Source organism: Ochotona princeps, chromosome 17 (genome assembly GCF_030435755.1).
Source record: "Ochotona princeps isolate mOchPri1 chromosome 17, mOchPri1.hap1, whole genome shotgun sequence".
NCBI lineage: Eukaryota > Metazoa > Chordata > Mammalia > Lagomorpha > Ochotonidae > Ochotona > Ochotona princeps.
In genome coordinates this window covers 2303167-2330633 of record NC_080848.1, presented here as the reverse complement: position 1 = coordinate 2330633, position 27467 = coordinate 2303167, and the positions used below count along the sequence as shown (strand labels likewise).

The 27467-nt window shown below is 56.1% G+C and overlaps 1 protein-coding gene across 1 annotated transcript in view; it reads left to right on the top strand.

Annotated features, from left to right (window-relative positions):
• Positions 1-27467, top strand: part of TNRC6C (trinucleotide repeat containing adaptor 6C) — a 97200-nt gene that overhangs the window by 67396 nt on the left and 2337 nt on the right. The window contains exons 6-21 of the mRNA XM_058676424.1: positions 4473-4688; positions 6346-6509; positions 7869-7949; positions 8790-8847; positions 11865-12007; positions 13173-13346; positions 14182-14319; positions 16748-16867; positions 18843-18926; positions 19094-19328; positions 21480-21644; positions 22604-22795; positions 23123-23266; positions 23591-23707; positions 26465-26659; positions 27396-27466. Of these exons, the coding sequence (XP_058532407.1) occupies positions 4473-4688; positions 6346-6509; positions 7869-7949; positions 8790-8847; positions 11865-12007; positions 13173-13346; positions 14182-14319; positions 16748-16867; positions 18843-18926; positions 19094-19328; positions 21480-21644; positions 22604-22795; positions 23123-23266; positions 23591-23707; positions 26465-26659; positions 27396-27466 (2297 nt within the window). The remainder of the gene's footprint in view (positions 1-4472; positions 4689-6345; positions 6510-7868; positions 7950-8789; positions 8848-11864; positions 12008-13172; positions 13347-14181; positions 14320-16747; positions 16868-18842; positions 18927-19093; positions 19329-21479; positions 21645-22603; positions 22796-23122; positions 23267-23590; positions 23708-26464; positions 26660-27395; position 27467) is intronic.

Sequence of the window (27467 nt, the reverse complement as noted above, 5' to 3'; positions counted from 1 at the left end):
TGAAAGACAAAGGAAAGTTTTGCTGGATATGTTATCCTGGGCCAACAATGTTTTGCTTTTAGAATCTCGAGTATGTTGCTCCATTCTCTTCTGGCCTGTAGAATTTCCTGTGAGAGGTTTCATGTGAATTTGATTGGCATTCCTTTATATGTCAGTTAATTTTTTTTCCTTATGTTCAACTGAGGAGAGCTTGATGATCATGTGTCGTGGTGAAGATCACTTTTTGTCAACCCTGTTGGAAGTTCTGTGCCCCTCCTGGATGATGTTTCCCAATTCTTTCTCTAGATTAGGGAAATTTTTCCTTATTATTTCATTGAATACATACATATATGTATGTATTAAGGTTTATTTATTTTTATTACAAAGCCAGGTATACAGAGAGGAGGAGAGACAGAGAGGAAGATCTTCCATCCAATGATTCACTCCCCAAGTGAGTGCAACGGCCGGTGCTGCGCCGATCCGAAGCCGGGAACCAGGAACCTCTTCCGGGTCTCCCATGCGGATGCAGGGTCCCAAGGCTTTGGGTCCTCCACGACTGCTTTCCCAGGCCACAAGCAGGGATCTGGATGGGAAGTGGAGTTGCTGGGATTAGAACGAATGCCCATATGGGATCCAGGCACGTTGAAGCCGAGCACTTTATCCGCTAGGCCATGCCACCGGGCCCTCATTGAATATATTTTTTATCCCAGCTTCTCTTTCTGCACCTTCTGGGACTCCCATAACTCTTATATTAGACCTTGTAATAGTGTTTTTCAATTCCTGAATGCTTGTTTTGGCCTGACCCAGCTCTGCTTCCAGCTTTTTGTTTGTTCCCACCTGGTGACAGGAAATATCTTCTAATTTTGGGATTCTTTTTTCTGCCTCCTTCATTCTATTTTGGAGACTCTCCACTGTACTTTTCATTTGCTCCACTGTATTCTTCATTTCCGATATATCAGCTTTCATTTGATTCATTCCTGTGTGACATATTCCTTGAATTCCTTGAATGCCTGCTTTACATGCTTCTCGTGGTTGATAAGAAGCTTTACAATGGGCCGACGTGATAGCATAGTAGTTAAGGTCCTTGCCTTGCACGCGCCGGGATCCCATATGGGCGCCGGTTCTAATCCCAGCAACCCTGCTTCCCATCCAGCTCCCTGCTTGTGGCCTGGGAAAGCAGTCGAGGACACCCCAAAGCCTTGGGACCCTGCACCCGCGTGGGAGACCCGGAAAAGGTGCCTGGTTCCCGGCTTCGGATCAGCGCAACTCCAGCCGTTGCGCTCACTTGGGGAGTGAATCATTGGACGGAAGATCTTCCTCTCTGTCTCTCCTCCTCTCTGTATATCTGACTTTGTAATAAAAATAAATAAATCTTAAAAAAAAAACTTTGCAACAAGTTTTTAAATTCTGTATCCCCCATTTTTTTTATATATTCCTCAGTTAACTCTGAGGCTGGCAAAGGGTTTTGCTCCTTTGCAGGGGAGTCTTCAGTAATATTCATTGTGCCTCTGTCTCTTCTTTAGCTCTTGGTCATTGTGTTTCTGGTTAGCAGAGTCTTCTCCTTGGGGCGGTGTTCTAAACCTACAATTCGAGTTTACTTAATGTTGTTGGTACCTGGCTCTTTGTGTCAGTCACTTGTGCTAATCCCTCCAGTGAGTTCCAGGTCTGGGATCTTGTGTGTTAGATTTCCACCAGGGTCTGCACGGCCCCAGCTCCTGGCTCACCAGTCTCCACCTCCTGTGAGACTGTGCTGAGGCTGCACCATTGTCCGTACAACCTTTCTCCCACTGCTGATTTCAGCAGGTCCCAGGATTAGGGAGACACCAGGTGTCCTATGTAATTAGATTGTTGGTGGTGCTGATCTTGCTGGAACCCGTTGGCTATTAGGTCTGAGGGCCACACGGACCTATTTTGAGCCGTATGATACCATACTCGGTATTTTTTCCCTGTGGGACCAGTGCAATGCACTGAGCTCAGTGAGTTCATTCCCAGCTCAGCACATGCGCAGCTCACTGTTGCCCCTGCAGTTGTAAAGCCTTTACCACACTGTACAAAATGGTGCCTGACGTGCCACTACCAGAGTTCTTGACCTGCTGGCCGTCAGGTCTGAGGGCTACTCAGACCTGTCTTGGGTGGCACCTGTAGAATACCACGTTGTTGCAGTTTGCTGAGTCAGAAATGAGTTCACTCCCAGCTCAGCGCATGCTCAGTCCTTTCCCTTGGCTTTTTCTTCTTGAACAAAATGGCACTCAATACAGCTCTGGGGGCAGACTGGGCCGTGAAATCCACCCTGTTCCCGCACCGCCCCTCTGGGACCTGCTGCTCTGTCTCTGCTCCTGGTCAGATCAAACAGACCAGCAGGACGGGCAGTTCTTCGTCTGAGCTCACCTCCTGAGCTCCCACTGAACTCCGCTTCCCACCAGCTTGCTGGTGGAGTTCAGATTGCAGCTCGCTGAGTGCTGCTGGAGTTTTGTTCAGCACCACACCGTTGTGTCCACTGCTTTCCTGTGTCTGTCAGTCTCCAGGTGCCCCTCTGCTGTCATTCTGTTCTCTCCCACTTCCTGGGAATGTGCCCTCTGCTTCACACTGGCTAATGTTTCTCTGTTTAAACATGTCTTTACCCTATTCCGCCATCTTGATTCTCCACCATGAGTTCATTGTTTTAAGTCCACTAGAGTCTTGCCTGAGATCAACCTAAAATGGAAATAGTGTTTTTGTGATTTTTCAGTAAACAAATGTTCTTATATTTATTTCTGAGATTTTGAAAGATGGCGTTACAAAGTGCTTTCCCTTCTGCGTAGCAGCACCTGTAGAATTACTGCTGTTTCAAAAAAATCTAGGACCCTAGTGGCTAAATCCTCACTCTACACATGCTGGGATCCCCTGTGGGTGTTGGTTCTAATCCCGGCAGCTCCACTTCCCATTCAGCTCTCTACTTGTGGTCTGGGAAAGCAGTGGAGGACGGCCCAAAGCCTTGGGACCTTGCACCCACGTGGGAGACCTGGAAGAAGCTCTTGGCTCCTGACTTCAGATTGGCACAGCTCTGGCCAGTGTGGCTGCTTGAAGAGTGAATTAATCAATGGATGGAAGATTTTCCTCTCTGTCTCTCCCCTCTGTACATCTGACTTTCTAGTGAAAAACATTTTTAAATCTTTTAAAAACAAAACAATTAGATGCTGAGTCAGTCAGGGTGGAGTGCCAGCTGGTCTGGTGGTCCACATGACCTTGGGGATGTCCATGTCCCATTTGCAGCGCTGGCTCCACGCCCTGAGAGTCAGTGGGCCCCTGCCCCGCCCACTCCCTTTGCAGCTGTGATGGATGGCACCTCCCACCCCGCCCTGGGCAGCTGTGATGGACGGCACCTCCCACCCCGCCCTGGGCAACTGTGATGGACGGCACCTCCCACCCCTCCCTGGGCAGCTGTGGTGGACGGCACCTCCCACCCCTCCCTGGGCAGCTGTGATGGACGGCACCTCCCACCCCTCCCTGGGCAGCTGTGGTGGACGGCACCTCCCACCCCTCCCTGGGCAGCTGTGGTGGACGGCACCTCCCACCCCTCCCTGGGCAGCTGTGGTGGACGGCACCTCCCACCCCTCCCTGGGCAGCTGTGGTGGACGGCACCTCCCACCCCCTCCCTGGGCAGCTGTGGTGGACGGCACCTCCCACCCCCTCCCTGGGCAGCTGTGATGGACGGCACCTCCCACCCCCTCCCTGGGCAGCTGTGATGGACGGCACCTCCCACCCCGCCCTGGGCAGCTGTGATGGACGGCTGGGGAGTGAAGCAATGACAGCACGCTTGCTCACGCTCTCCACCTTCACGACTGTCTGTCTCAAACAAATAAATCCTATTTAAAAGTGTTTTCAAGACTTTTTGTTTTGAAAAGCAGTTAGGGGTCTGGCCCAAGAGCTCAACTGGCCAATCCTCCTCTGACCAGCTCCCTGTTATGGCCCAGGAAAGCAGTGCCCTTGCTACCTGAAGCTGTGTGGGAGACCAGAGGAGCCTCCTGCTCCTGGCTTCTGATTGGCTCAGTTCTGCCTGTCACAGTCATGTGGGGAGTGAGCCAGCAGATAGAGAGCACACATCTCTCTGCCTCTTTTTAGTATTATTTATTATTGGAATGGCACATTTACAGAAAGAAGGAGAAACAGAAAAATCTTCCATCCATTGATTCACTTCCCAAGTGGGCGCCAGGATTCCCCTTGGGGTGCAGGGTCCCAAGGCTTTGGGCCATTCTCCACTGCTTTCCCCGGCCACAAGCAGGGAGTGGGATGGGAAATGGAGCTGCCGGGATTAGAACCAGTGCCCATACAGGATGCTGGCGCCGCAGGAGGAGAAATAGCCAGTAGAGCAACGGCCCTGGTCCTGAAATCTGAATAAATTTATACATTTGTTTTAGGTTTTATTACCAGACATCCTAACATAGGTTGTCTTGAAACTGAAACCTGAGTGACTTCCGCTGTCTGTTTCTGTTGTGTCCCTGCTGCCTTCCCAGTTTCCTCAGGCTGGGCAGAGGTGCCCAACATCCACTCCAAGGCTGACAGCTCCTGGGCTGAGCCGCCCTCCCCCTCGGCCCTGGTGGACAATGGCACAGCAGCGTGGGGGAAGCCCCCGAGCAGCAGCAGCGGGTGGGGAGAGCACCCGGCCGAGCCGACAGTGACCTTCGGAAGAGCCAGTGCCCCAACTGCTGCCCCAGCCCTGTGCAAACCAGGTGAGCGTGACCTCTGCAGTGCCAGGCAATCACCTCTAGAGGGCGCGTCTTTTTTTTGGAAAGGCATATATACAGAGAGGAGCAGACAGGAAGATCTTCAGTCCCCGGATTCTCTCCTCACGCGGCCGCAATGCTGGAACTGAGCCATCTGGAGCCAGGAGCCTTTTCCCGATCTCCCACGCGGATGCAGGGTCCCAAGGCCCTGGGCCGTCCTCCACTGCTTTCGCAGTCCACAAGCAGGGAGCTGGATGGGAAGTGGGACCACCAGGATTAGAACCGGCACCTATATGGGATCCCAGCGTGTGCAAGGCAAGGACTTTAGCTGCTAGGCTACTGCTTCAGACCCTGCTTGTTGAATTTTTAAAAATTAAGTTTAGGGGGCCCGGCAGCGTGGCCTAGCGGCTAAAGTCCTCGCCTTGAAAGCCCCGGGATCCCATATGGGCGCCGGTTCTAATCCCGGCAGCTCCACTTCCCATCCAGCTCCCTGCTTGTGGCCTGGGAGAGCAGCTGAGGACGGCACAATGCTTTGGGATTCTGCACCCGCGTGGGAGACCCGGAAGAGGTTCCAGGTTCCTGGCACCGGATCTGCGCGCATCGGCCCGTTGTGGCTCACTTGGGGAGTGAATCATCGGACGGAAGATCTTCCTCTCTGTCTCTCCTCCTCTGTGTATATCTGACTTTGTAATAAACTGCTTTCCCAGGCCACAAGCAGGGAGCTGGATGGGAAGTGGAGCTGCCGAGACTAGAACCGGCGCCCATATGGGATCCCGGGGCTTTCAAGGCGAGGACTTTAGCCGCTAGGCCATGCCGCCAGGCCCATTTTTAAAATTTTTTAAACAAAGGGTTTTGGGGGGGGCACATAAACATTTTGAGTCATGCATAATTTTTTCATAATGTGAGTTTTCCATGAACTTGTTGAAGACTCCTTGTAATTTCAAGTATTTCAGAATCCGAAGTCTGAAACACTTAGAGTCCTGGCCATTCCAGCCGAGTGCTCAGCCTGTGGGTGCTGTCGGACTTGTGCGTCACAGCCTGCCGCTGGCGTGGGCAGCTAAGACACGTTTCCTCTGAATTTGAAATTGTAAAAGTCCGTGTCCATGTCGCCCCATGTGGTTCGGTGCCGTGTCCCTCCCGGAGGCCGTGTCCGTGTTGTCGCCCCTCGTGGTGGTTCCGGGCCGTGTCCCTCCTGGAGGCCGTGTCCATGTCCGTGTCGCCCCTCGTGGTTCCGGGCCGTGTCCCGTGTTGTGGTGGTCTGACATCCCGAGTCTGCTTCCATCTCCAAGCAGTCTGCACTCTGGGTGCCCGCCTCTCATGCCTGTGTGTTGTTTGCTGATGTGTAGTCAAGTAACCCATTCACACCACTTAACGTTCAGGGTCCAGGGACAGGTGCTTGCCCGGAGACTAAGGTGCCCAGGCCCCTCTAGCTTCCTGCTGCTGTGAGCCTTGGGAGGTCCTACTGTGCACGGAGGCGACCCGGAGTGAGCTCCTGACCCCGGCCCCAGCCCAGCCCTCGCCCCAGCAGGCAGCTGGAAGTGAACCAGCCGACGAGAACTCACTTTTTTACTCTTTCTGTCTTTCTCTGAAATAAATTTTTTTGAAATATTGGTATTCCAGTTATATTTCCCATGCCTCAGATTCGCCTTCACTGTGTTTGCAGCTTCCAAATCTATGCAAGAAGGCTGGGGCAGCGGTGGGGACGACGTCCAGCTCGGCGGCGGCCAGTGGGAGGACGAAGAGGGGGACCTGTGGGACACCGCTGCCTCCCAGGAGAGCGCCGCCTCCAACAGCTCCTGGGGCGGCACCTCCAAGAAAGGACTAAAGGTACGCCTGGCACCCAGAGATGCACCCCAGACCCACACGCTGGGTGTGACAGAGCCGGGGCCCCTGTGGGTCCTCAAGTGCTCTGGGTCCCTCCAGGGGCTCAGTGAACTCGGCCTGCGTCCCTGAGGACAGCAGCCTGTCTCCCCAGACCACTCCCAGGGCAGAGCGAGCGAGAGAGGCCTCTACCAAGGCCTGCGTTGGTAAGAATTGCTCCCTCAGAGACCCTGTTGGTGCTAATGTGGTGGGTTTGACACAGAATCAACAACTCAATTTAGTGGTTCTCTGTTTTAACATGTTTTACTTGTCGACAGACACAACCCATAAACAGGGTCCTTAATCTGCAAGAGGGTCCTGGGGTCCCGAGTGCAAAATGTGAGAATCGCAGAGGTGACCGTGAAGTAACCTTGGGCAAAGGGACAGTTTCCTGGGAGGCCGCAGGCCAAGATAATTACAGAAGGACCATAGCTGTGAGCGTGAAAGGCAAAGTACTGAAATGTGAGATTGTAGCCACCGCAGTTAGAGGTTGTTCTAACCAAAGTCTGTAAAGGCCAGAACATGGTAGATTTCCATAAATCAGTATGGAAAGCGTGCGTCCAGCAAACTGCCAGCATCTGGGCAGCAGGAAGCCAGCCTGAGCCTCCGAGCAAGCCTGGCGACACCCAGAGGACAGGGCGCCCAGAAGGTGACCTGCAGGTGGAAGGCGGTCAGGACAGCTCCGCAGGGCCAGGCTTCCTCCCTGTGGCCAGGGGTTCGCCCCATGCCTGGGCACCCTGCAAGGAAGGGAAACAGGACACCCAGTCACAGTGCGTCCATGTTGAGGAGTGCCAGACCTCCTTTAGGAAAGATCCCCAGGGAGTGAACGGAGAAGGAGAACGCGGGGTGCAGAGGGATGTACGTGACACGCCCCGTGAGGTGGCCAGGCGCTGCAGGGCGCTCCTCGGCAGCCCGTCCATCCCCGCCCTCGCTGCTGACTGTCACGGACTCCAGCCCCTTTGCTCCTCATCAACACTTCCCTTATTCAGTAAGGCTGTCACCAGTAATGGTGGCAGAATTAACAGGACTCCTCTAGAAAACATCTCCTGCGTTTTGTCATTTTTTTAGAGAAGTTGTAAGAAGGCAGAAATCATGTAATTTTAGTGTCCTTCTTAAAGGGCCCTGCTCGTCTGATTCTGAGACAGGCTGCATCCCGGTGCTGAGCAGGGGCTGAGCTCGGGCCCTGCTCTTGTTCACTCCATCAGTGACCGGCCAGCCCCACAGTGCGGACGCTTGGAGCCACCACCCTTTGCTGTAGTCTCCCGTTTCTAGATGGCCCCCACAGGAGCCTGACCGGGGCTGTGCCCTGCCCACACTCTATTCTAGGGCCTGAAGACATCTGCTAAACAGGACGAGGCCTGGATCATGAGCCGGCTGATTAAACAACTCACCGACATGGGCTTCCCGGTGAGTGCCCGCCTCACTGCCCCGCGTGTGCCCTGTGTGCCCTGCCATGAGCTGACCCTTCAGCACCCTTCCACCCTGGCAGCTGGCAGCAGGCCTCATTGTCAGGTGGGTGTGAGCGAAGGAATGAATGTGGCATTTTTAATTTCCATTTATAAACTGAAACGAAGCATCATTTATGCAGCAGATTGGCCAGTGTTGCACTCGGTGCAAGAGCTAGGACCTTCTGTCCAGAGCCAGCACCCTGGCTGGACGTCTCAGACCGACCCTGCCCTTCCTTCCTGGGGTGGGCAGTTGAGCTCGTGGGCTGTCCCCACTATTCCCTTGTCAGATCAGACAGCAAAGAGGATGTCTTCGTGTTGGCTGAGTGGTCCTCACATGGGCTCTTTGCTATCCACATGTAAGTTGACCTCTCAGTAGGCGTACAAGGCCAGCGTGGCCTGTGCAGGAACGTGGGGCCCTCCTGGGCACTGGCAAGCACCAGAGGCCTTCAGCAAGGCACCCCTGCAGGCCGTGTTGGAGGAGGATAGGCCCCAGGCGGTGCCGGGCATGCCTTGAGGCCCGCCCTGCCCCCGGCACTGCAGCTTGGCCCAGGAGCTGTTGGTTTTCAGGTGTTCAGCACAGGTCATTTGCAGAAAGAATCAACATGGTGCATCTACTCCAGGGGTCTACTCCAGGGGTCTTTTTTACAAACTGTTCCTCTCCAGCCTCAGCCATGGAAGAAAGCATTTCTGGTTTCCCCTGCTGAAGACAACCATGGCTGTCTGGCTCAATAGCGATGGGCTGTTGGTGGGCATGTCCTTCTGTTAGCCACATCCTAATGAGATCTCTCTTCCCACCCAGAGAGAGCCAGCCGAGGAGGCCTTGAAGAGTAACAATATGAATCTTGACCAGGCCATGAGTAAGTAAGATGCGTGCGGAGCGTGCACCTGTGCCCAGGCAACCTTCTGCAAAGCTCACCTGCCAAGGGTTGTTGTCACGAGTCGGCACTGCGTGCTGTGAGTGCACAGAGCAGGCGCCATGCCGGGAAGGGCATCCCGGGGGCTGAGCACCCAGTGCCAAATTGGAGTCTGATTGCTTTTGTGGGGCTAATTTTGTTTCCATTTTTGGAAAGTACTGGAGTACTTCAACAGGCAGATGGATTTCTGCCATCCGCACTGGAGAGAAAGTAGTGACCTCTTGCAGAGAGCTGGCAGGGTCACAGCCAGCCATGGCCAACCCCAGTCCCCAGCCTGGCGCCTGACCCCGGGGGCACTCGCGCTGGGCCGGTGCAGCTTAGCTCTTGGCATGTGTGAGGTTGCCTGGAAACAGGCCCCAGTTCCAGGGTTGCGTTCAGTCATGGTGACAAGCTGTGCGTGGAGTGATTAGTGCAGCCACCACGTCATCCCTGGTGACCGTGTCTATTAGGTCATTGCCAAGGCTGAGCACTTGGCCTGTGAGCCAGGCTTCTGGGATGGCAGAGTGCCGCCTGGGCCCTGGGGGCTGAGTCAGCGTTGACAGCCAGTGACCACCTGACTCGCTTCTTTGTCCAAAGTCCACTTGTCCACTTCTTACAAGTAATGATGGATTCTCTTTAGCTTAAAAAAAAAACGGTGAGCTGGAAAGAGTTTAACACTTTCCTGGCCATGGCCAGCATCCCGTAAGCTCTTCAGCTTTCCTGCTGCCGGAAGTACATGTTTCTAGTCCACCCTCGTTGTCTGGATCCTCAGATATGGCCCTCTGCTTCCCACAGATGTGCTGGTTACCCCAATCAGCTGTGCCTAAGAGCCCTCCTCTGGCTGTGGGCACCCCGTGCTGTCCCAGCAGCCTGGGCTCACAGCCCCCAGCACGGTGACTGGGGCCTGGAAAAGTAGCTCACACATATGTTTGCTCCATAAAAGGATAACTTCAGCTCTAATTGGGGTACAATTTTTTTTTATTAAAGATTTATTTATTTTTATTGCAAAGTCAGATATATAGAGAGGAGGAGAGACAGAGAGGAAGATATTCTGTTGGATGATTCACTCCCCAAGTGACCGCAGTGGCTGGGGCTGCGCTGATCCAAAGCCAGGAGCCAGGAACTTCCTCCAGGTCTTCCACGTGGGTGCAGGGTCCCAAGGCCCTGGGCCATCCGCGACTGTTTTCCCAGGCCACAAGCAGGGAGCTGGATGGGAAGTGGAGCTGCCTGGATTAAAACCAATGCCCATATGGGATCCCGGCGCATGCAAGGCGAGGACTTTAGCCACTAGGCTACTGCGCCGGGCCCAGGAGTACAAATCTAAACCATTAAGTCAGCAACAAAAAGCATAGGGCACTAAGTGCTGCATAAAAGGGGCACTTGTGGGCCCGGCGTGGCCTAACGGCTTAATTCCTCACCTTGAACTCCTCGGGATCCCATATGGGTGCCGGTTCTAGTCCCGGCAGCTCCACTTCCCATCCAGCTCCCTGCTTGTGGCCTGGGAAAGCAGTTGAGGACGGCCCAATGCTTTGGGACCCTGTACCCGCGTGGGAGACCTGGAGGAGGTTCCTGGTTCCCGGCTTCGGATTGGCACAGCTCCGGCCCGTTGCGGCTCACTTGGGGAGTGAATCATCGGACGGAAGATCTTCCTCTCTGTCTCTCCTCCTCTCTGTATATCTGGTTGTAATAAACTGAATAAATCTTTAAAAAAATAAATAAATAAAAGGGGCACTTGTGATCTGACCCCGGAGACAGATCCTCATCCTACCTCATCCTGAGCTGGGCACACGTGCCAGGGACTTAGGTCTGCACTGAGCTGCATGATTCTGCACCAGTCCCCTCAGACAGCCACAGGAGCCCTGCACTCATGGTTTAGGAGTTCTAGTAAGTTCTAGTGAGTTGGCAAGTACACCAATGCCTGATCCTTGAATAATGAGAAGGGTGCTGAGGTTGAAGCATAGCGTGTTAAGCTTCCGCTTCCAACTCCAATATCTTGCATCAGAATGCCTGGTTGAGTCCTGGCTGCTCTGTACTTTAAATACAACTTCCTGCAAACGCACCTGGGAGGCTGCCAATAATAGTCCACATGCTTAAGCCCCTGCTGCCCACATAGGAGGCCCGGATGAGACTGCTGGCTCCTGGCTTTGGCGTGGTCCAGCTGTGGTGGTTGGTAGCCATTTGGACAGCGAGCAGCCAGTGAAAGACACCTGTGCCCCTCATCTCTGTCACCCTGCCTTGCGAATAAACAAATCTTAAAATAATAATAATAATAATAATGAGGATAGACTATATAATAACAAGCACGTGCTAAAGCATAGGCTGTAGGGCTGGGCCTGTGCTTGGCCTGGCGTGGAGACGGCCGCACTGCTCATCAGAACACCCAGCTCAGTGCCAGCGCCAGCTCCCTACTCCTGCTTCTGCCCAGGCAGCCATTGGGGCTCATGGGACTGAGTTGCTGACACCCACGTGGGAGGCCTGGATAATTCCAGCCGCCAGCTTTGACCTGACCTTGTCCTGTCCTTTTTGGACATTTGAGGAATGTACCAGCAGATGGGCACGGTCTTGCTCTCACTGTCTCTGAAATATATCCCTATGCCTCTTTGTTTTTGTAATATGTATACAGACTGCAAGGGCAGGGAGACCCGTGAAGGGGCTGGAGTGAGAGCGTGAGGTGACATAAGTTAGAGTAAGCACCAGGAGGACCAGCGGCCTTGTTCTGCAGTCTCCCACCACATCCTTGGAAGGCACTGGGCTCTGCAAAGGCAAAGTGCCCCGGTCTGGAGAGGAGACCTACCCTTTGCGAAAGGCACTGCCGTGCCTGCAAGAACCAGCCAGGACTAGGGCATAAGGCCCGCAGGCCAAGGATGAGCAGGGCCAGGTCGGAGCCCGGCTGGTGGCGGGAACAGCTCCCTCTCCTCTGGAGCCCGGGCGGGCAGCACCCATCGTGACTGCTCAGTCCTGTTTGCTTTTGCTATGCGCAGGCGCTCTCCTGGAAAAGAAGGTGGATGTGGACAAGCGTGGCCTGGGAGTGACCGACTACAATGGCGTGGTCCCCAAAGCCCTTGGCTGCCGCCCACCCATCTCCAAAGAGTCTTCCATGGACCGCCCCACCTTTCTGGACAAGGTGGGCACTGAGGGGGTCTGAGGTTCAGTTGGTATGAAACAGAAAGGGTTTCTCCTATTTGCTCCGTCCTTGGTGCGAGTCAGATAGAAAGCTTGCAGAATCATAGTATTCGGTGACTTGCTCGCACCTGCTCAGGACGGGCGACATATTTCCTGTAACATTCCTAGAAAGGGAAGTACTGACGTGGAAACTGGCTTTGATTTTATCATGTGAGCTTGGCCAACAGGAAAGGGGTCACCAGATGTCTATTTTACTGTCTCATTTTTAAGTTGCAGTTCCCTCATTTGGAAATGATGTGTCACGTGTTTCATCTTGGAGAGAGGGATTGAAAGTGGTGGGGTTGGGCCCTGTCGCACTGGCTTTTGCCTGTCAGTCCCACCAGTGTCTACTGCAGTGTGGGGAAGCTCCCTGGGTGTATAACGGGCAGCACCCGACCAGCCTCTCCACGGCACCCCACGGCCCACTGCAGGAGGGACTGTTGAAGCTTGACAGAAAAACGCAAGAGAGAAAGAGCAGGTTGACAGTGAATGCGACAGGCCCACAGGGCAGAGCAGTGGCCCCATTGTCGATGGGTCTGCATTGTCTCTGGGCGTAGGCCCCTACCATACCCTGGACCTGAGGCTGCATTTGCGTGGGCGCAGGAATGGCCCGTCCTAAAGCCGTCCTCCCTGAGATGCCAGCAGGACTTGGCATCCTGTGCTTGTTTACAATGTGGCAGTCTGGCTGACTTCTGCTCTTCAGCATGGGGAGGGCACACACCACAGATACATGAGCAAAAGGCCTGGGGCCTCGTACGTCGTGGGCCCTCAATACAGAGCAGAGTAGTAGACCTCGTTGATTCTAAACCTTGCCGCTCCTCGGGTTAAGCCTAGTGAAATGGCTGTGTGCAGATGGAAGCCCACCAGCAGCCTTGGCAGCAGCCCCTCCCGGAGGGCCTGCCTGCTGGGCAGTGGTGGCGGAGGGCGATGTGTCTGTGCCTTTGTCGCTGCTTCTCCCCGAGGCAGGCCGGCAGGGAGGAGGCGTGCTGGGAGCTCGTCCGTATGTTTAGGAACACTATTTTTCATGAAGGCAGCATCCTAATCCTGTTTCTCTTTTTCTTTTTGCCCATGTTCTCCATTCCTTTATCATCCACACTTTTGATCTTTTTGTTTTTTTATCCACGCAGCTCACCCTCCCTCTCCCCACTCAGGAAGGCGGCCTCGTGGAAGAGCCCACGACCTCACCGTTTTTGCCTTCCCCCAGCCTGAAGCTCCCCCTGGCAAACAGTGCACTCCCCGGTCAGGCCCTGGGTGGGGTCGCCTCAGGGCTGGGCATGCAAAACTTGAATTCTTCTAGACAGGTAAGGCTGTCGGGAAAGAACAGGCTGGTCTTTGTGCACCTGCTGTGTCAAGCATGTGGTAGAAACCTAGGCATCTTATGTTTGTTCCTGTGACATTCGTTGTCATAACGGAGTCAGACGCATAGAGGTAGTTAGAACGCAGGAAGGGTCTCCCCGCAGACGACAGGCTGGGGTGAGGAGCTGCTGTCATGACGTTGAACACGCAACATGGCGTGACGTGAGGTGACGTGACGTGAGGTGACGTGACAAAGTGCCTGACTTGCACCATCCCTGGCCGCTTCTTCTTGATTCTGTCCACGGGTCTCCAGTGTGTGATAAGATACACTCAGACGGCCGCTTTCCCGGCTGTAGAAGGTCCCTTCCAACAGAGGGCCATTGTCCCCACTGTGCTCTGTCCACTCACACGGCTCCAGAGGTGGGGGCCGCAGGGCCTTGCAGACGGCTCCGCCCGAGGAAGGCGGCGGGCTCCCCTCCTTCGTCACACAGAATTGCATGGAGCGGGAGCGGCCCGGCCTCGGCACTGGTGGCTGCTGGGTTCCTGCGCTGCTGCCCTCTGGGGTGACAGAGAGCCTCCCCGTGCCGCTCTGCGGCTCTGAGCTCAGCTGAGCTTTAGCAATGCTGCTGCGGGAAGCACTGTGGTATTCTGCAGTCGCAGGACTGGCAGGCGTTGTCAAGTGGCTGCTGTAATGAAGACCAGGCACGCAGCCTGGACTGGGTCCGTGTCACCTGTGACCGGCTAACTGGCCGATGGTAGCAGCAAGTCAAAAGGAAATTGTGCTTGCGTTTAGGAAAGCTGTGAGTCCTGCCCATGTAACATCTACCCCATGCCCCGCAGATTCCGAGTGGCAGTCTGGGTGTGTTTGGCAACAGCGGAGCAGCACAAGCCAGGACCATGCCGCAGCCGCCGGTGCCACCTCTGAATTCCTCCCAGCCCAATCTCCGTGCTCAAGTGCCTCAGTTTCTATCCCCTCAGGTGAGCCCCCGCACATGCACTGTGTGTCTGAGCTCCCTGGTGAAGTGAGACCCAAGCTAGCCCACCAAGAGGAGGCCTGCCACACTGTATCCTTCCCTGAGCCTTTGACCGTAGGGTAGGAAGCTAGCCATCCTGCTTCCAGCTTTCGGAGAGCCTCGGCTCCCATCAGTGTGGCCCTTTGCTGTCGTGCTGGGAGCCCAGTGGCTGCTGTGGCAGAGTGGCAGGCTCGGAACAGCCCAGGGACCATGGCCTTGGGTGGAGCCACGTGACGCACAGCTGCAGGCCTAGCAAGCACCATTAGGTCACATCTGTCCCCAGAGACAATTCAACTGAGGAAAAAGGCGTGGCTATTTTGTATGCCCTACAGCCTACTGTCAACCTGGTCATGATATGACTTACTTGTAGAATGTTCCATCGTTGTAGGTTATTGACCAGTTTCTTGGTCATAGCATTGCAGTCCTCCCTCGTCAGATGGGGCTTCCTGTGACCTGGGCTGGCTCGGCTCCCCGTGGTGTGTGCTTGGGAGGGTGGGGCATGCTCTCACTCACGGACCTTGAGTCAAACTTCAGTGTGTTAGAGGAGTGTGTCCTAGTGTGTCTGGGCCAGCTCAGGTTAGTGACACAGCGGACCTGGGGAGGCCCTGCCCTCACCTCATGGAGGCTTCCCCAACCTCCTCCTGCAGGGCCTTGCTCTCAGATGATCTAACAATCTCCAACCTCTTAGCACCTCCACGTCAGCGCTTTGAGGTCAGTCATTGCAGAGCACGGGAGACAACGCTGACATGGGGAGGGACAAGGGGTGCATCAGAGAACTTACCAGGTATCGTTAGGGCTCTGATAGGCTGAGGCTGGTGTAGTGCGCTGAGCTGAGGCATCTGGACACTGGTGAAGTGGCAGGTGGGCAGGTGAACTAGGACCGCAGCACAGAGGAAGCAGTGCAGACAGAAGGCCTGGGCAGCGGGGAGACAGCCCTGCCCTCGCCACCCCTACCCCTGCAGCCTCAGTGAGGAAGGCACAGGGCTTGGGAGACCCCTCCAACAGGTCCCCTGGGGACTGCACAGGCCACCTCACATAAGAGGCGGGGACAGAGCAGTCAGCAGTCTCTCCCAGACTCACCAGGCTGTCCCCTCAGCAGTCAACTGCAAGCCACATTGCTGCACCACATTTAATTTAAATGAGTGTATAGAGGTATAGAGGCTGGGCCTTGGGCCGACCAGCTGAGACACCCAAGACCCCAACGTCCCATGTCAGAGTGCCTGATCTCAAGTCATGACTCTGTCCTAGTCTGGCTTCCCCGGGAGGAGCAGGCTGCAGTGGGGAACAGAGCCCAGTTCCTGCTTCAGCCTGGCCCGGGGTCACATGTCGCAGGCATTTGGGAATGGACCAGTGATGGAAGAGCAATTGACTGACCTCTCTCTGCCTTTCAAATAAACAAAATAAACAGTTGAAAATGTATTTTTAGAAAATTGTTTATCTGCCATAATAGGAAAGTCAACATTTTGTAATATACAATAAAGAACTATGGTTAAAAGAAACGTCAAGCCACGTCCCACCCAAAGCTGTCATGCACACTGCTGTTGTGGAGGTGCAAGGCACACTTTGGGAGGTGCTGGGACGGCCCGCACCCATCCCCATTTGGTACAAAGCAGTGGATCCCAATGGGAGGAGGGTCCCAGTCAGGGTCCAGTTGGGGAACCTGGAGCTGTGGTGCCAGGAGAGCCACCGCTACGTCCTGGCTGAGATGATGCTCCAAGCAGGTGCCCCTGAGCACAGAGACCCACAAGGGAGACACACCCTGCCCCATCAGCGTGCGGCTCACCCTAGGGTGACAAATTTCCTGTACCCATTTTGGCAGGATGTGCAATTCACTTATGGAGAGGAGGAGTGAGTGGCCCTGTGTAACTCAGCGCTTGCATCTCTGAGGTTCTCACTCCTTTCCTTCCTGTCCCTCCTCCCGCCCCTTGCGTTTCTTCTCTTTTTGTTTGCATCAGCTAATGATTAAAGTGTCCATGCATTTGTTGAAGATCTGTTTTAGTTATTACATAGTTTTATGTAGTTGAAAGATGGAGAAACACCAAGAGGTCTTGCATCCTGATTCACCTGCAGGTGGCTGCAGCGGCCAGGGCTGGGCCAGGCGAGGCAGGAGCTCAGAGCTGCTTCTGCGTCTCTCGCGTGGGCCGTGCGCTTGGGTCATCTCCCTCTGCTCTCCCAGGTGCTTTAGCAGGGAGCTGTCAGAAGCGGAGCAGCCGGGACTCCAGCCAGCACCAGTGTGAAGTGCCAGGATCACATGCAGTCAACACCAGCCCGTACATTCTCTAATGTTCTTTCAAGTCCCCGTGAGACAGGTGCTGCCTGCGAGGCCGTGGTCATCTGCACCCCAGGGGAGTACCCGCAGTGCCGAGACTCATGGTGTATTTTGTGCTGAACAGGTTCAAGCACAGCTTTTACAGTTTGCAGCAAAAAACATTGGTCTCAACCCTGCACTACTGACCTCGCCAGTTAACCCTCAGCATATGACGATGTTGAACCAGCTCTATCAGCTGCAGCTGGTGAGTGGGCGAAGCCCGGGATAGTCGGGGTGGGCACAGTGTGGGCTGCCAGCTTGTGTGCCTCCCTGCCGTAGGGTTGCGGAATGCGGGCAGGGAGCTCTCACTGACTGAGCGTGTGACTGCTGACGTGTTGTGAGCCAGTTCCTCCCGTGTGCAACAGACAGAACAGTCATGGAGTGACCGTCTTGCCAGGGCGGGACGAGGAGGGCAATGGGACAGACACAGCGCAGTTCTAGAAGGTACTATTGTGAGGAGACGCTTTGGGACGTAGAACCTCTGAGAAAACAAACCGGTGGAGCCTCCTGATTCCTGGGAGCTTCACCTTAGCATAGCTTTGAGTTTTCATTTTCCAACCATCTTGATGCTTTTGCCCTAAAACTTGCCCCACTGTATCGCCCTGCACGTGCTGACTTTGCGCACTAAGGGTCAAGTCCAGAACCTCCTTGTTCGCCGTGGGGAAGGCTCCTTCGACCTGCTGCAGCTCTTGCCTGTCAGCTTCCCCACCACACCACCAGGGCCCGTGCAGGAAGCCCATGTGGACAGACAGGTGCTCTGAGGCGGAGCTTGGCTGCTTGAGAGGCTTCAGGCATGTCCGACAACTGTGCGTGTCCACTTCCTCAGTGGACAGCAGGGAGGGTGGGAGAAAGGACCTGTCCTGGGGACACTGTGTGTCCTCGCTTTCATGCAGGATGCTAGACGTGAGAGGGCCTCTGTATCCTGACAGTGCTATTGGGGGGCCTCACAACCCAGGAAGGAGAGGAAAGCCAGACCCCCACCTGGGTTCAGAGCTGCTCCTGAGGGGAGTATCGCTGGGCAGCCCTGGCTGGCGTGGCTGGCATGGCCGCGTCCTCATGCCACACAAAGCCTGTTGACGTTGCCTGAGGAGAGCATCGGTCCAGTGACATGGTCGCTTCTGCTGACCTCTGCTGGGAACATTAAAGTGTGGGTTATGTTTGTACTCTGGCTTTTTTATATATATATTTTTATTACAAAGTCAGATATACAGAGAGGAGGAGAGACAGAGAGGAAGATCTTCCGTCCAATGATTTCACTCCCCAAGTGAGCTGCAACGGCCGGAGCTGTGCTGATCCAAAGCCGGAAACCTGGAACCTCTTCCAGGTCTCCCACGCGGGTGCAGGGTCCCAAGGCTTTGGGCCGTCCTCGACTGCCTTCCCAGGCCACAAGCAGGGAGCTGGATGGGAAGTGGAGCAGCCGGGATTAGAACCGGCGCCCATATGGGATCTTGGCGCGTTCAAGGTGAGGACTTTAGCCGCTAGGCCACGCCGCCGGGCCCTTGTACTCTGGCTTTAAGACAGTATATTGTATTCTCTCCAGCAGTTTAAGACCCACGAGAGTTCTTGGAGATAAAGTGTTTTCTTGCTCCAGGAACTGCAGGGTGATGAGGCGTTTCTAATACAGTCTCCACCTTGGTGTCCTCACTGTGCTCAGGAGCAGCAGGTGCTGAGCCTGGACTCCGCCACCCGCCTGGCTGCCGCACCACTCCCACAGGTCCCCTTGGGCACATGCTCATGTGACAGCCACAGCGCCCGGCCCGGCTGCTGTGACAGTCACATGGCCTCCTGAGCGGCCAGCCAGCCTGCTGCTGCTTTTGCCACACTGTCTGGGCCATGCTGGACAAAAGCTTTCGTTGTTGGGTTGGGTTTGGATGAGTCAAGCAGAAGAATGTTGACCTCTTGATTAACTGACAGATATTTGCTCACAAACTTCATTACCAGCTCTAAACTGAGGTACGGACTTTTTAGAAATTTGGGCTCTGAGAAATTATTGCTAAGATATGTATCCCTTTCAAAATGTTTAGTGTATGCATAGTATGCTCAAGCACATTGCACTTAGGAGACCAAAAATGCTGGTCAGTTTCTCATATGTTCTAATATCATGATGGAGGTGGAGCCACATATGGATGGGTGGCTTTCCTAAGGTGCTCACCCTTGCGCTGTTGTCCTAATGTCGACAGGCATACCAACGTTTACAAATCCAGCAGCAGATGCTACAAGCCCAGCGTAACGTTTCCGGACCCATGAGACAACAGGAGCAGCAAGTAGGTCTCCCCTAGCCGGGTCAGTTGTTAAGCACCGTGCTCGCTGGTCCACGTCCCTCTGGGCTCTGCTGTGGACGGGCCTGGGGGCACCCAGCGGGCTGGGGGCTGGCTTTGTGGACAACACACGCTGTCCCTTCCTGGGCCTGAGCATGTGTCTCCACCCGCAGGTCGCACGCACAATCAGTAACCTGCAGCAGCAGATCCAGCAGCACCAGCGCCAGCTGGCCCAGGCCCTGCTCGTGAAGCCACCGCCTGCGCCACCGCCGCCCCTGTCTCTGCACCCCTCTGCAGGCAAGCCGGCCACGGATAGCTTCCCCCCTCACCCCCAGGCTCCTGGCCTCCCCGACCTGCAGACCAAAGAGCAGCAGTCTTCACCCAACACCTTTGCTCCTTACCCGCTCGGTGAGTCTCCTTGGGCCTCCGTGGTGTCCCCAGTGTCTAGGGCACCTAGAGAGTGCACCAGCCAGGCCGCTGTGGTCACTCTGGCTGGCGGGGCACATTGGAAATGCAGCCCCGCGAGGCTTCCCGTGAGGACAGCACTGGCTGCTGTCCGCAGGGCAGACCGTAAATGCCACCCCTGTGCAGTCCCCTCCGCAGTCCCCTCCCCTCGCTGGCTCGGCATCGTCACGCTGCTGTCCTCCAGCGTCGGGCGCCAAGCAGAGCTTGCCGGGGTTCTGCCAGCAGCAGTGCTCAGCCACCCCGGAGTCAGGCACTTTCCTTAGAAAGCAGCACGAGAAATCTATCCTTGAAAGGCAGGGCCTTGGGGCCAGAGAGCGGGAGAGTGTCCTCCACCCACTGCTTCGCTCCACATATGCTTGCAGGCAGAGCCAGCAGCCGGGAGCTCCCTCTGGCTCTCCACACTGGGTGTCAGGGCTCGCAGCCACTGGGCCGTTCCCAGCTGCACTGGCAAGGAGCTGGTTGCAAGCAGAACACCCCGGACTCCAGCTTTGATACTTGATGTCAGCGTCCCCCACAGTGGCTTAACACTGAGCCATATTGTCAGCCCGTAGATCAGGCACTTCTTAAAAATCAGTAGTTGCACAGGGGTTGATGTTGTGACATGGTGGATAAAGCTGCTCCCTGCAACACTGGCATCCCATGTAGGGACTGGTTCAAGTCCCAACGGCTCCACTTCCAACCCAGCTCCCTGCTAGGTCTGGGAAAGTGGCAGAGTATGCCACAAACCCTTGGGCCCCTGCACACTTGTAGGAGACCTTGGATGAAGCGCCTGGCTATTGCAGCATTTGGGGAGGGAACCAGTTGATAGAGGATCTCTCTCTCTCTTTCTTATTCTCCCTCTCTGCCTTCCAAAATTTAAAAAAAAAAAAAAAAAAAAAGGCAGTGTTACTCATACAGCTCTTTTTTAAGTATTTATTTGAAGCAGGTACAGAGAGAGGGAAATACAGAGATGTCCCATCTGGTGGTTCACTGTCCAGATGGCCACAGTGGCCAGAGCTGGGCCAGCATGGAGCCAGGATCTTATTCAGGGTCTTCCACGTGGGTGGCAGGGGCCATCTGGCTGCTGCTTTTCCCAGGCCATTAACAGGAAGCTGGACTGGAGCAGAACAACCAGGACTTGAACCAGTGCCCATTTAGGGTACCAGTGTTACAGGTGACACCTTAAGGAGCTATGCCACAATGCCAGCCCCTCGAGCAACCTAAGAGAATAGGATGTGATTTGTATAATCAACCAGATCCAGCCTTGCACATCGCCTGTCTGCCTTGGGGAGTACAGGGACCCCTAGTTCAGAGAGGCAGGCGGGCGGGACTCAGCTCCTTACCAAAGACACTGAGGAGGACAGAGCCCAGGAGCTGTGGGCGCTGGCTCCACTCAGGCGGGTTGGGGCAGAGGACTCAGATGTACAGCCCGGCAGCGTCACAGGAGACACCAGCTTCCCATCCTTAGGGCCTGGGTTTTAGTCCCAACTCTACTTCCCATCCGGTTCCCTGCCAAGTGTGTCCCATGAGGCGGCAGCAGATGGTTCAAGAAGCTGGGTCCCTGCCACCACCATGAGAAACCCAGATGGAAGTTTTTTGCTTGGGGATTTTTGTTCTGTTTTTAATTATTTCAGAGGCAGAGTTACAGAGAGAGGGGAGGCTTTCATTTGCTGATTCTCTCCCCTAATAGCCACAGTAGCCAGGGCTGGGCCAGGCGAGTCAGGAGCCAGATCATTGGGTCTGCTGCACGGTTGCCAGGGCACTTTGCAGGCCGCTGCGTCCAAGGCGCAGCCTCCGGGACTCCAGCCCAGCCTCATGTGGGTGCTAGTGGCAGAGGCGGCAGCTTCACCCTCTGCCCAGTGCTGGCTCTGTGGTGATTCTTGGCTCCTGTTTTGGTCTGTCCTAGCCCAGCCCTGGCTTTTGCAGCCATCCGTGGACTGAACCATTAGATGAGAAGTGTCTGCTTCTCTCCTTCCTCATTTTCTTAAAAAAAGAAAAAGCTGAAGTTCAAGTGTTTGGCCAAGAATGCAGACTGAGGCGGGTTCCCAGGGGAGCTGTGGAGTGAGACCCCAGCGGAGGAGAGGCCTGTCCTAACAATAGCGTCTCCATCTCCAGCTGGACTGAATCCAAACATGAATGCCAGCAGCATGGACATGGCCAGCGGCTTGTCGGTGAAGGACCCGGCTCAGTCCCAGTCACGCCTCCCCCAGTGGACACACCCCAGCTCGATGGATAACTTGACCAGTGCTGCCTCTCTGGATCAGAGCCCTAGCAAACATGGTACGGCCTGGCCTGCAGGGCTCGCTGCTGGCCTCAGCTGCTTCCCGGGTGCGCCATCTCATTGCACGGCACCCCCACTCCATGCCCTGCCAAGAATTCAGTGCCTCCTGCTGAATGAGCGAGTCCCCCATTCCATCCCATCCTGAGGTCTCAGCCAGGCAGAGAGCAGACTTGCTGGACCTCAGCCCCCACGTCGTAGCCAGCACCCAGAAGCAGTGGCAGGCAGCACCGCGCAGCCTAGGATGCCCAGGGCGCAGCACCCAGAAGCAGTGGCAGGCAGCACCGCGCAGCCTAGGATGCCCAGGGCGCAGCACCCAGAAGCAGTGGCAGGCAGCACCGCGCAGCCTAGGATGCCCAGGGCCCCGCCTGTGGGCTCCGCGGTCGCGTCTGCCCTGTCCTCAAGCACAGGCCAGAGTCAAAGCCTATGGGAAAGAAAGATTCTCAGAAAATGGGAAAACAAAAATAGAAAACCAAATGCTTGGAAGGAAGAAAGAAAAACAACACGGGGAGTAAGCTCTTTGTCAAACACTCCACTTCTGAACTTCCTGGTAGTACCAACAGCGAAAGAGATGCGTAAGAGACAGAATTCTCTGTGATAGAGGTGTTGAAAGCATAGCCTTTGTCATGGTTAGTTCTGTGAGAAAGCCATCACGTAATGGCTCAGCTTTCCCCGCCATGAGCGGGCCCCGTCACTGTGGGGGTGGTCTAGCTTCCATGACCCAGTGTCCCATTCCTTGTTGATGGCCCAGCGTGAGAGCCACCCACACAGCTTCCCATGGCACACACAGGTATGCTCCTCCAGGCGCAGTTCCAGCTTGACAAGCCCCCCACCCCTCCAGGGCTTCCTGATCCTTCCAGGAGAAGCTGTGGGCTCACTGCCTCCTGGAGGACCTGGGAAAGCAGGCTGTGCTATCCGCAGAGCAGTCCTCACTGGGTCCCCTTTGCTGTCGTCCCCACAGGTGCTATCCCTGGGGGTCTCAGCATTGGCCCTCCAGGCAAGTCCTCCATGGATGACTCTTACGGCCGGTACGATCTCCTCCCCGACAGCGAGTCCCCAGCCAGTCCCCCCGTAGCTGTGCCCCATAGCTGGTCACGTGCCAAACCTGACAGCGAGAAGATCTCCAATGGCTCCAACATCAGCTGGCCCCCAGGTAAGGCCCTCGGCTGACACCTTGTATGGCGTGGGAGGAGCCAGGGCCTGCAGGAAGCCTGGAGCCCACAGAGCTGGGCTTCCATGACAGGGCACATGTCAGAACACTGTGGCTGGCTCCAGTATGGCCCCACAGCCCCTTTGTCCAGAATAGAGGGTGGAAGTGGGGCTGGGTGCCAGGGCATCGATCCTGAGACCCCGGTGAGTTCATGAGCTGTGACCTGGAACAGCCACTGCATTGCCCGAGTCTGGAAACCTCCACAGTGCAGCGCGGGAGGCCGTGCGTGGGCGCGCTCATGCCGGGTGCTTGTTTTGGTTCCTGCAACAGAATTCCACCCCGGGGTCCCGTGGAAAGGACTTCAGAACATCGACCCCGAAAACGACCCTGACGTCACACCCGGCAGCGTCCCCAGTGGGCCGACTATCAACACCACCATCCAGGACGTCAACCGCTACCTCCTTAAGAGCGGAGGTGGGCACGGCCACGGTGCTTGTAGGCAGGGGCTGTGCCACAACGCATGTGCCAGAACTGAGGGCTCTGGCTTTGTCTCTCACTTCGGGTGGTCCTGGTTTGTGGGAGGTCGAGGGTCACCCTGCGTTTCTGTGTTTATCTTACTTGTCCTCGGCCCTGGCGCTGTGGGCCCTGCAGAGGTGCGTGCTGCGCCGGGGCGGCCGTGGGCCCGGTCCCCTGCCGTGCAGCACCCATCCGCTCCAGGCTGCTAGCAGGAGCAGTGGTGTGGGCAGCAACTCCACCCAGGCACCGCTGGCCATGCTCAGTGGACATTTGGTTCTGCAGGGCCCTCCCCACCGTCCTCCCAGAATGCCACGCTGCCTTCCTCGAGTGCCTGGCCACTCAGTGCCTCCGGCTACAGCAGCTCCTTGAGCAGCCTTGCGTCGGCACCTAGTGCCCCAGGTATGCCACGGCCCCCCACCAGGCAGGGCACATCCTCCGTCCCCACACAGAGCTGGACAGGCCCAGCTTTCCCTGAGCTGAGAGGCCTGGGTGTGACAGGCGGGCACTGTAGGTCGTGAAGAGCATGTGGTTGTGTCAGTGGTGGGACTGGATGGAGCTGCCTCCTTCTTTTCTGCCCCACACCTGTCCCCCAGGCTGCAGGATGAGGGGTACACAAGGCTTAAAGATGCTGGGCAGCAGTGCATGCTGGGAAGCCGTGGCAGCCCGCAGTGTTAACTCCCAGCACGGAGTGCGGCCACACCTGTCATGCTTTGAATGAGGTCATGTTTGCAGGAGACGTTTTTCAGATAAGAATTTCCTTTGTACTTGGAGGGAAATTGAGAATTGTGTGTCATAGAAGCGGGGGAGGGGAACAGGTGAGAAGGGGTTGGCCCAGTGGCTTGGACACCAGTTAGCGCCTTCATGTCTCATGTCTGGGGCCCTGGCTCTGCTCCCTGGCCCCAGCTTCCTGCCCGTGCACACTGTGGGAAGCAGCGGGAATGGCATGAGGGGCTGCGTCTCCCTGCCACTCACTCAGAGACTGGGCTGGAGCTCCTGGCTCCCATGTTCGGCCGAGCCCTGCTCCTGACCTCCCTGACCATGGCAGACCTCTGCGGAGTGGGTCAGCACACAGGGTGTGTCCCGCGCTCTCTGCTTTCTTTTCTCCCTCGCTCTGCTTGCCCTCTCTCCTCCTCTGCCCATTAAACAGACTTTAAACATTGAAGAATAGTTTGAATCTGACATTCTTCAGACGCGCACAAGCTGTGCAGCAGATTCGTAGGAGTGAGCGCTCAGGGAGAGGGACGTTTGTAGGTCGTCCATCTTCACAGAGCGGTCGGCACAATCAGGCCTCTTCTGCTAAAGAAAAATAAGAATCTCTGAACAGTTTTTACTCCTCATGATTTCAGAGGTCATGCATTATTTTAAAGATCTATTATTTTACTTACTTGTGGGTCCAGCACAGTAGCCTAGTAGCTAAAGTCCTCGCTTTGCACACTCTGGGATCCTATATGGATATAAGTTCACATTTCAGCGGCCCTGCTTCCCATCCAGCTCCCTGCTTGTGGCCTGGGAAAGCAGTCAAAGACGGCCCAAAGCCTTGGGAGCCTGCACCCGCATGGGAGACCTGGAGCAAGTTCCTAGCTCCTAGCTTCAGCTCAGCTCAGCCCCAGCTGTTGTGGTCACTTGGGGAGTGAATCAGTGGATGGAAGATCTTCCTCTCTGTCTCTCCTCCTCTCTGTGTATCCACCTTTCCAAGACATAAAATAAATATTTCAAAAAAATCTATTATTTGACTTACTTGAAAGGTAGAGTTAAGTAAGCTAGGGAGGGAGGGAGGGAGGGAGGGAGAGGTCCTCCTGGTGACTCCCTGGCAGCTGCAGTGGTGGGGGCTGGGCCAGCCTAAAGCAGGACCTTCCGGGTCTCCCACATGGGTGCACTTGGACCATCTTGCTGGGTGCCTGGCAGGGAGTTGGATCGGAAGGGAGCAGCCAGTACTTAAACCAGTGGCCATCAGAATGCCAGTACTGCAGGCTGCAGCTCAAGCAGCTGTGCCACAGTGCTGGTTGCGGAAGGTCCAGAAGCTATGCATTAGGAAAGCAAAATCTCCACTGGCCAGCAGGTGCCAGCTTCCCAAGCTGCCCTTGTCCCTCAAGCCCTGGCTGTTCTTGGCTTGCAGTCCAGCTCCCTGCTGATGTGCCTGGGAAGGCAATGGGGGATTGCCCGAGTACTTGGTCCCTGCCGCAGTGGGAGCCCTGGGTGGAGCTCCTGGCTCTGCCTCACCGGTGCAGCCTGCTATTGAGCACCTGGCGGGTGAACCACCAGATGGCAGCTCTCTGTCTTTCTCTTCCAAATTGTAAGTGAGCACACGGCCGTTGCTTTACCGATCCGAAGCCGGGAGCCAGGAACTTCCCGGTCTCCCACGCGGGTGCAGGGTCCCAAGGCTTTGGGCCGTCCTCGACTGCTTTCCCAGGCCACAAGCAGGGAGCTGGATGAGAAGTGGAGCTGCTGGGATTAGAACCGGCACCCATATGGGATCCCGGTGCGTTCAAGGCGAGGACTTTAGCCACTAGGCCACGGCACCAGGCCCAGAAGTGGTCTTAAAAATCATCTCTACATCAAAGGCAGTGGTGCTTGATTTTCTACTCAGCAGCATCTAGTCTGAGGTGAGCTCTGCCCGTTAGGGGGCGCTCTCAGTCCCTGCCAACGAGCCTGGAGGGCCTGGCATGCGCTGTGAGCAGTAGTCTCCACAATATGACAGGAGGGAAGGCTAGCCACGCACAGGGCAGGGCTCCGTTCTGCTCACCTGCTCGTCTCCTGCCTCCGAGACTGGTGGTCCTTGCCTGTGCCCACCGAGCCCTGCCATGTGCAAAATGCGGTGGCTCAGGCCCTCGATGTTTACAGGCACGCCTCTCGGCACAGCTGGCAGCACTGGAGAAGGGGTGCAGGGGGGGAGGGCGGCGGCTGTGTGCAGACACGGCTGTGGGAGAGAATGCTTCCTGGGGTGCACGTGGCCCCGTCAGCTGTATTGGTAAGCTGGCCTTATCCAAGTCTCGGCAGTGTGCATGGCCACAATTGCACCCCAGGGCCCGCTTCTGGCAGCTCTCCTGGTGTCGCTGTCCTTCCGGGCTCTGCCTGTCGTGTCGGGCCGTTCTACAACATGGGCTGACTGCTGTGCTGCCTCAGGAATGCGTGTGCCCCGTTTCTCTGCTCCCCTAGGTAAGCTGTCGGACATGAAATCAACGTGGTCCTCCAGCCCGGCCTCCCACACACAAGCCTCCCTGTCTCACGAGCTGTGGAAGGTGCCTAGGAACCCTGCGGCACCCACGAGGCCGCCGCCCGGCTTAGCCAACCCCAAGCCTTCCTCCACGTGGGGTGCCAGCCCCCTGGGCTGGACCAGCTCCTACTCCTCGGGTAAGCCCTGCCCCTCTGGTCCATGCAGGGGCTGCTGTGCTCATCGCTTTGTCCCCATACTCATCCCTGGAGCTGGGAGGGCTTCGGTGGCCAGGGCCACACACGTGTGCTCAAGGCCAGGAGGGCCAGCACCCGTGCAGACCTCACCCTTGGCGGGGAGCCGAGCCACAGGGAGCGAGCACAGGCCCCTAGTCCCGCTTGTTATGTTTGCTTCTCTGCCAGAACACAAGGGCATTCAAGGCCCAAACCAGACACCCTGTCCCCCGGTCCTGGAACACAGTCCTTAGCCCTGGAGGCTATCCCCCGGTGCCAGCACCCAGTGCCTTGTGGGCGTTTCAGAGTGAACATTGAAGGGCAGCTACGGGGCGTCAGGCCCTCAACAAGCCAAGGCCAGCCGTGCGGAGGGCCCGAGGCGGGCAGGCAGGGGCAGCAGGCAGGCCTCCCCAGAGGCTTCCGTGGCTTCCCTACAGTATCCACAGGGGCACGCAGGCTCCCAGCCCACGTTGGGCAGACAGGGGCAGCAGGAGGCCTTCCCAGAGGCTTCCGTGGCTCCCCGCAACACACACAGGGGTACGCAGGCTCCCAGCCCAGGGTGAGCAGGAGGGGACTCTGTCTGGGATGGTGCCAGCTCTTGTGCCACAGTGGAGCCTGCGCTGCCGCCCACCCGAGGCAGAGGAGGACAGCCTAGCCACCACAGCCATGCGACCTGAGCTCTGCCCGGGCCTCTGTCTCACAGGTTCTGCTTGGAGCACTGACTCCTCAGGAAGAACAAGCAGCTGGCTCGTCCTCCGAAACCTCACACCCCAGG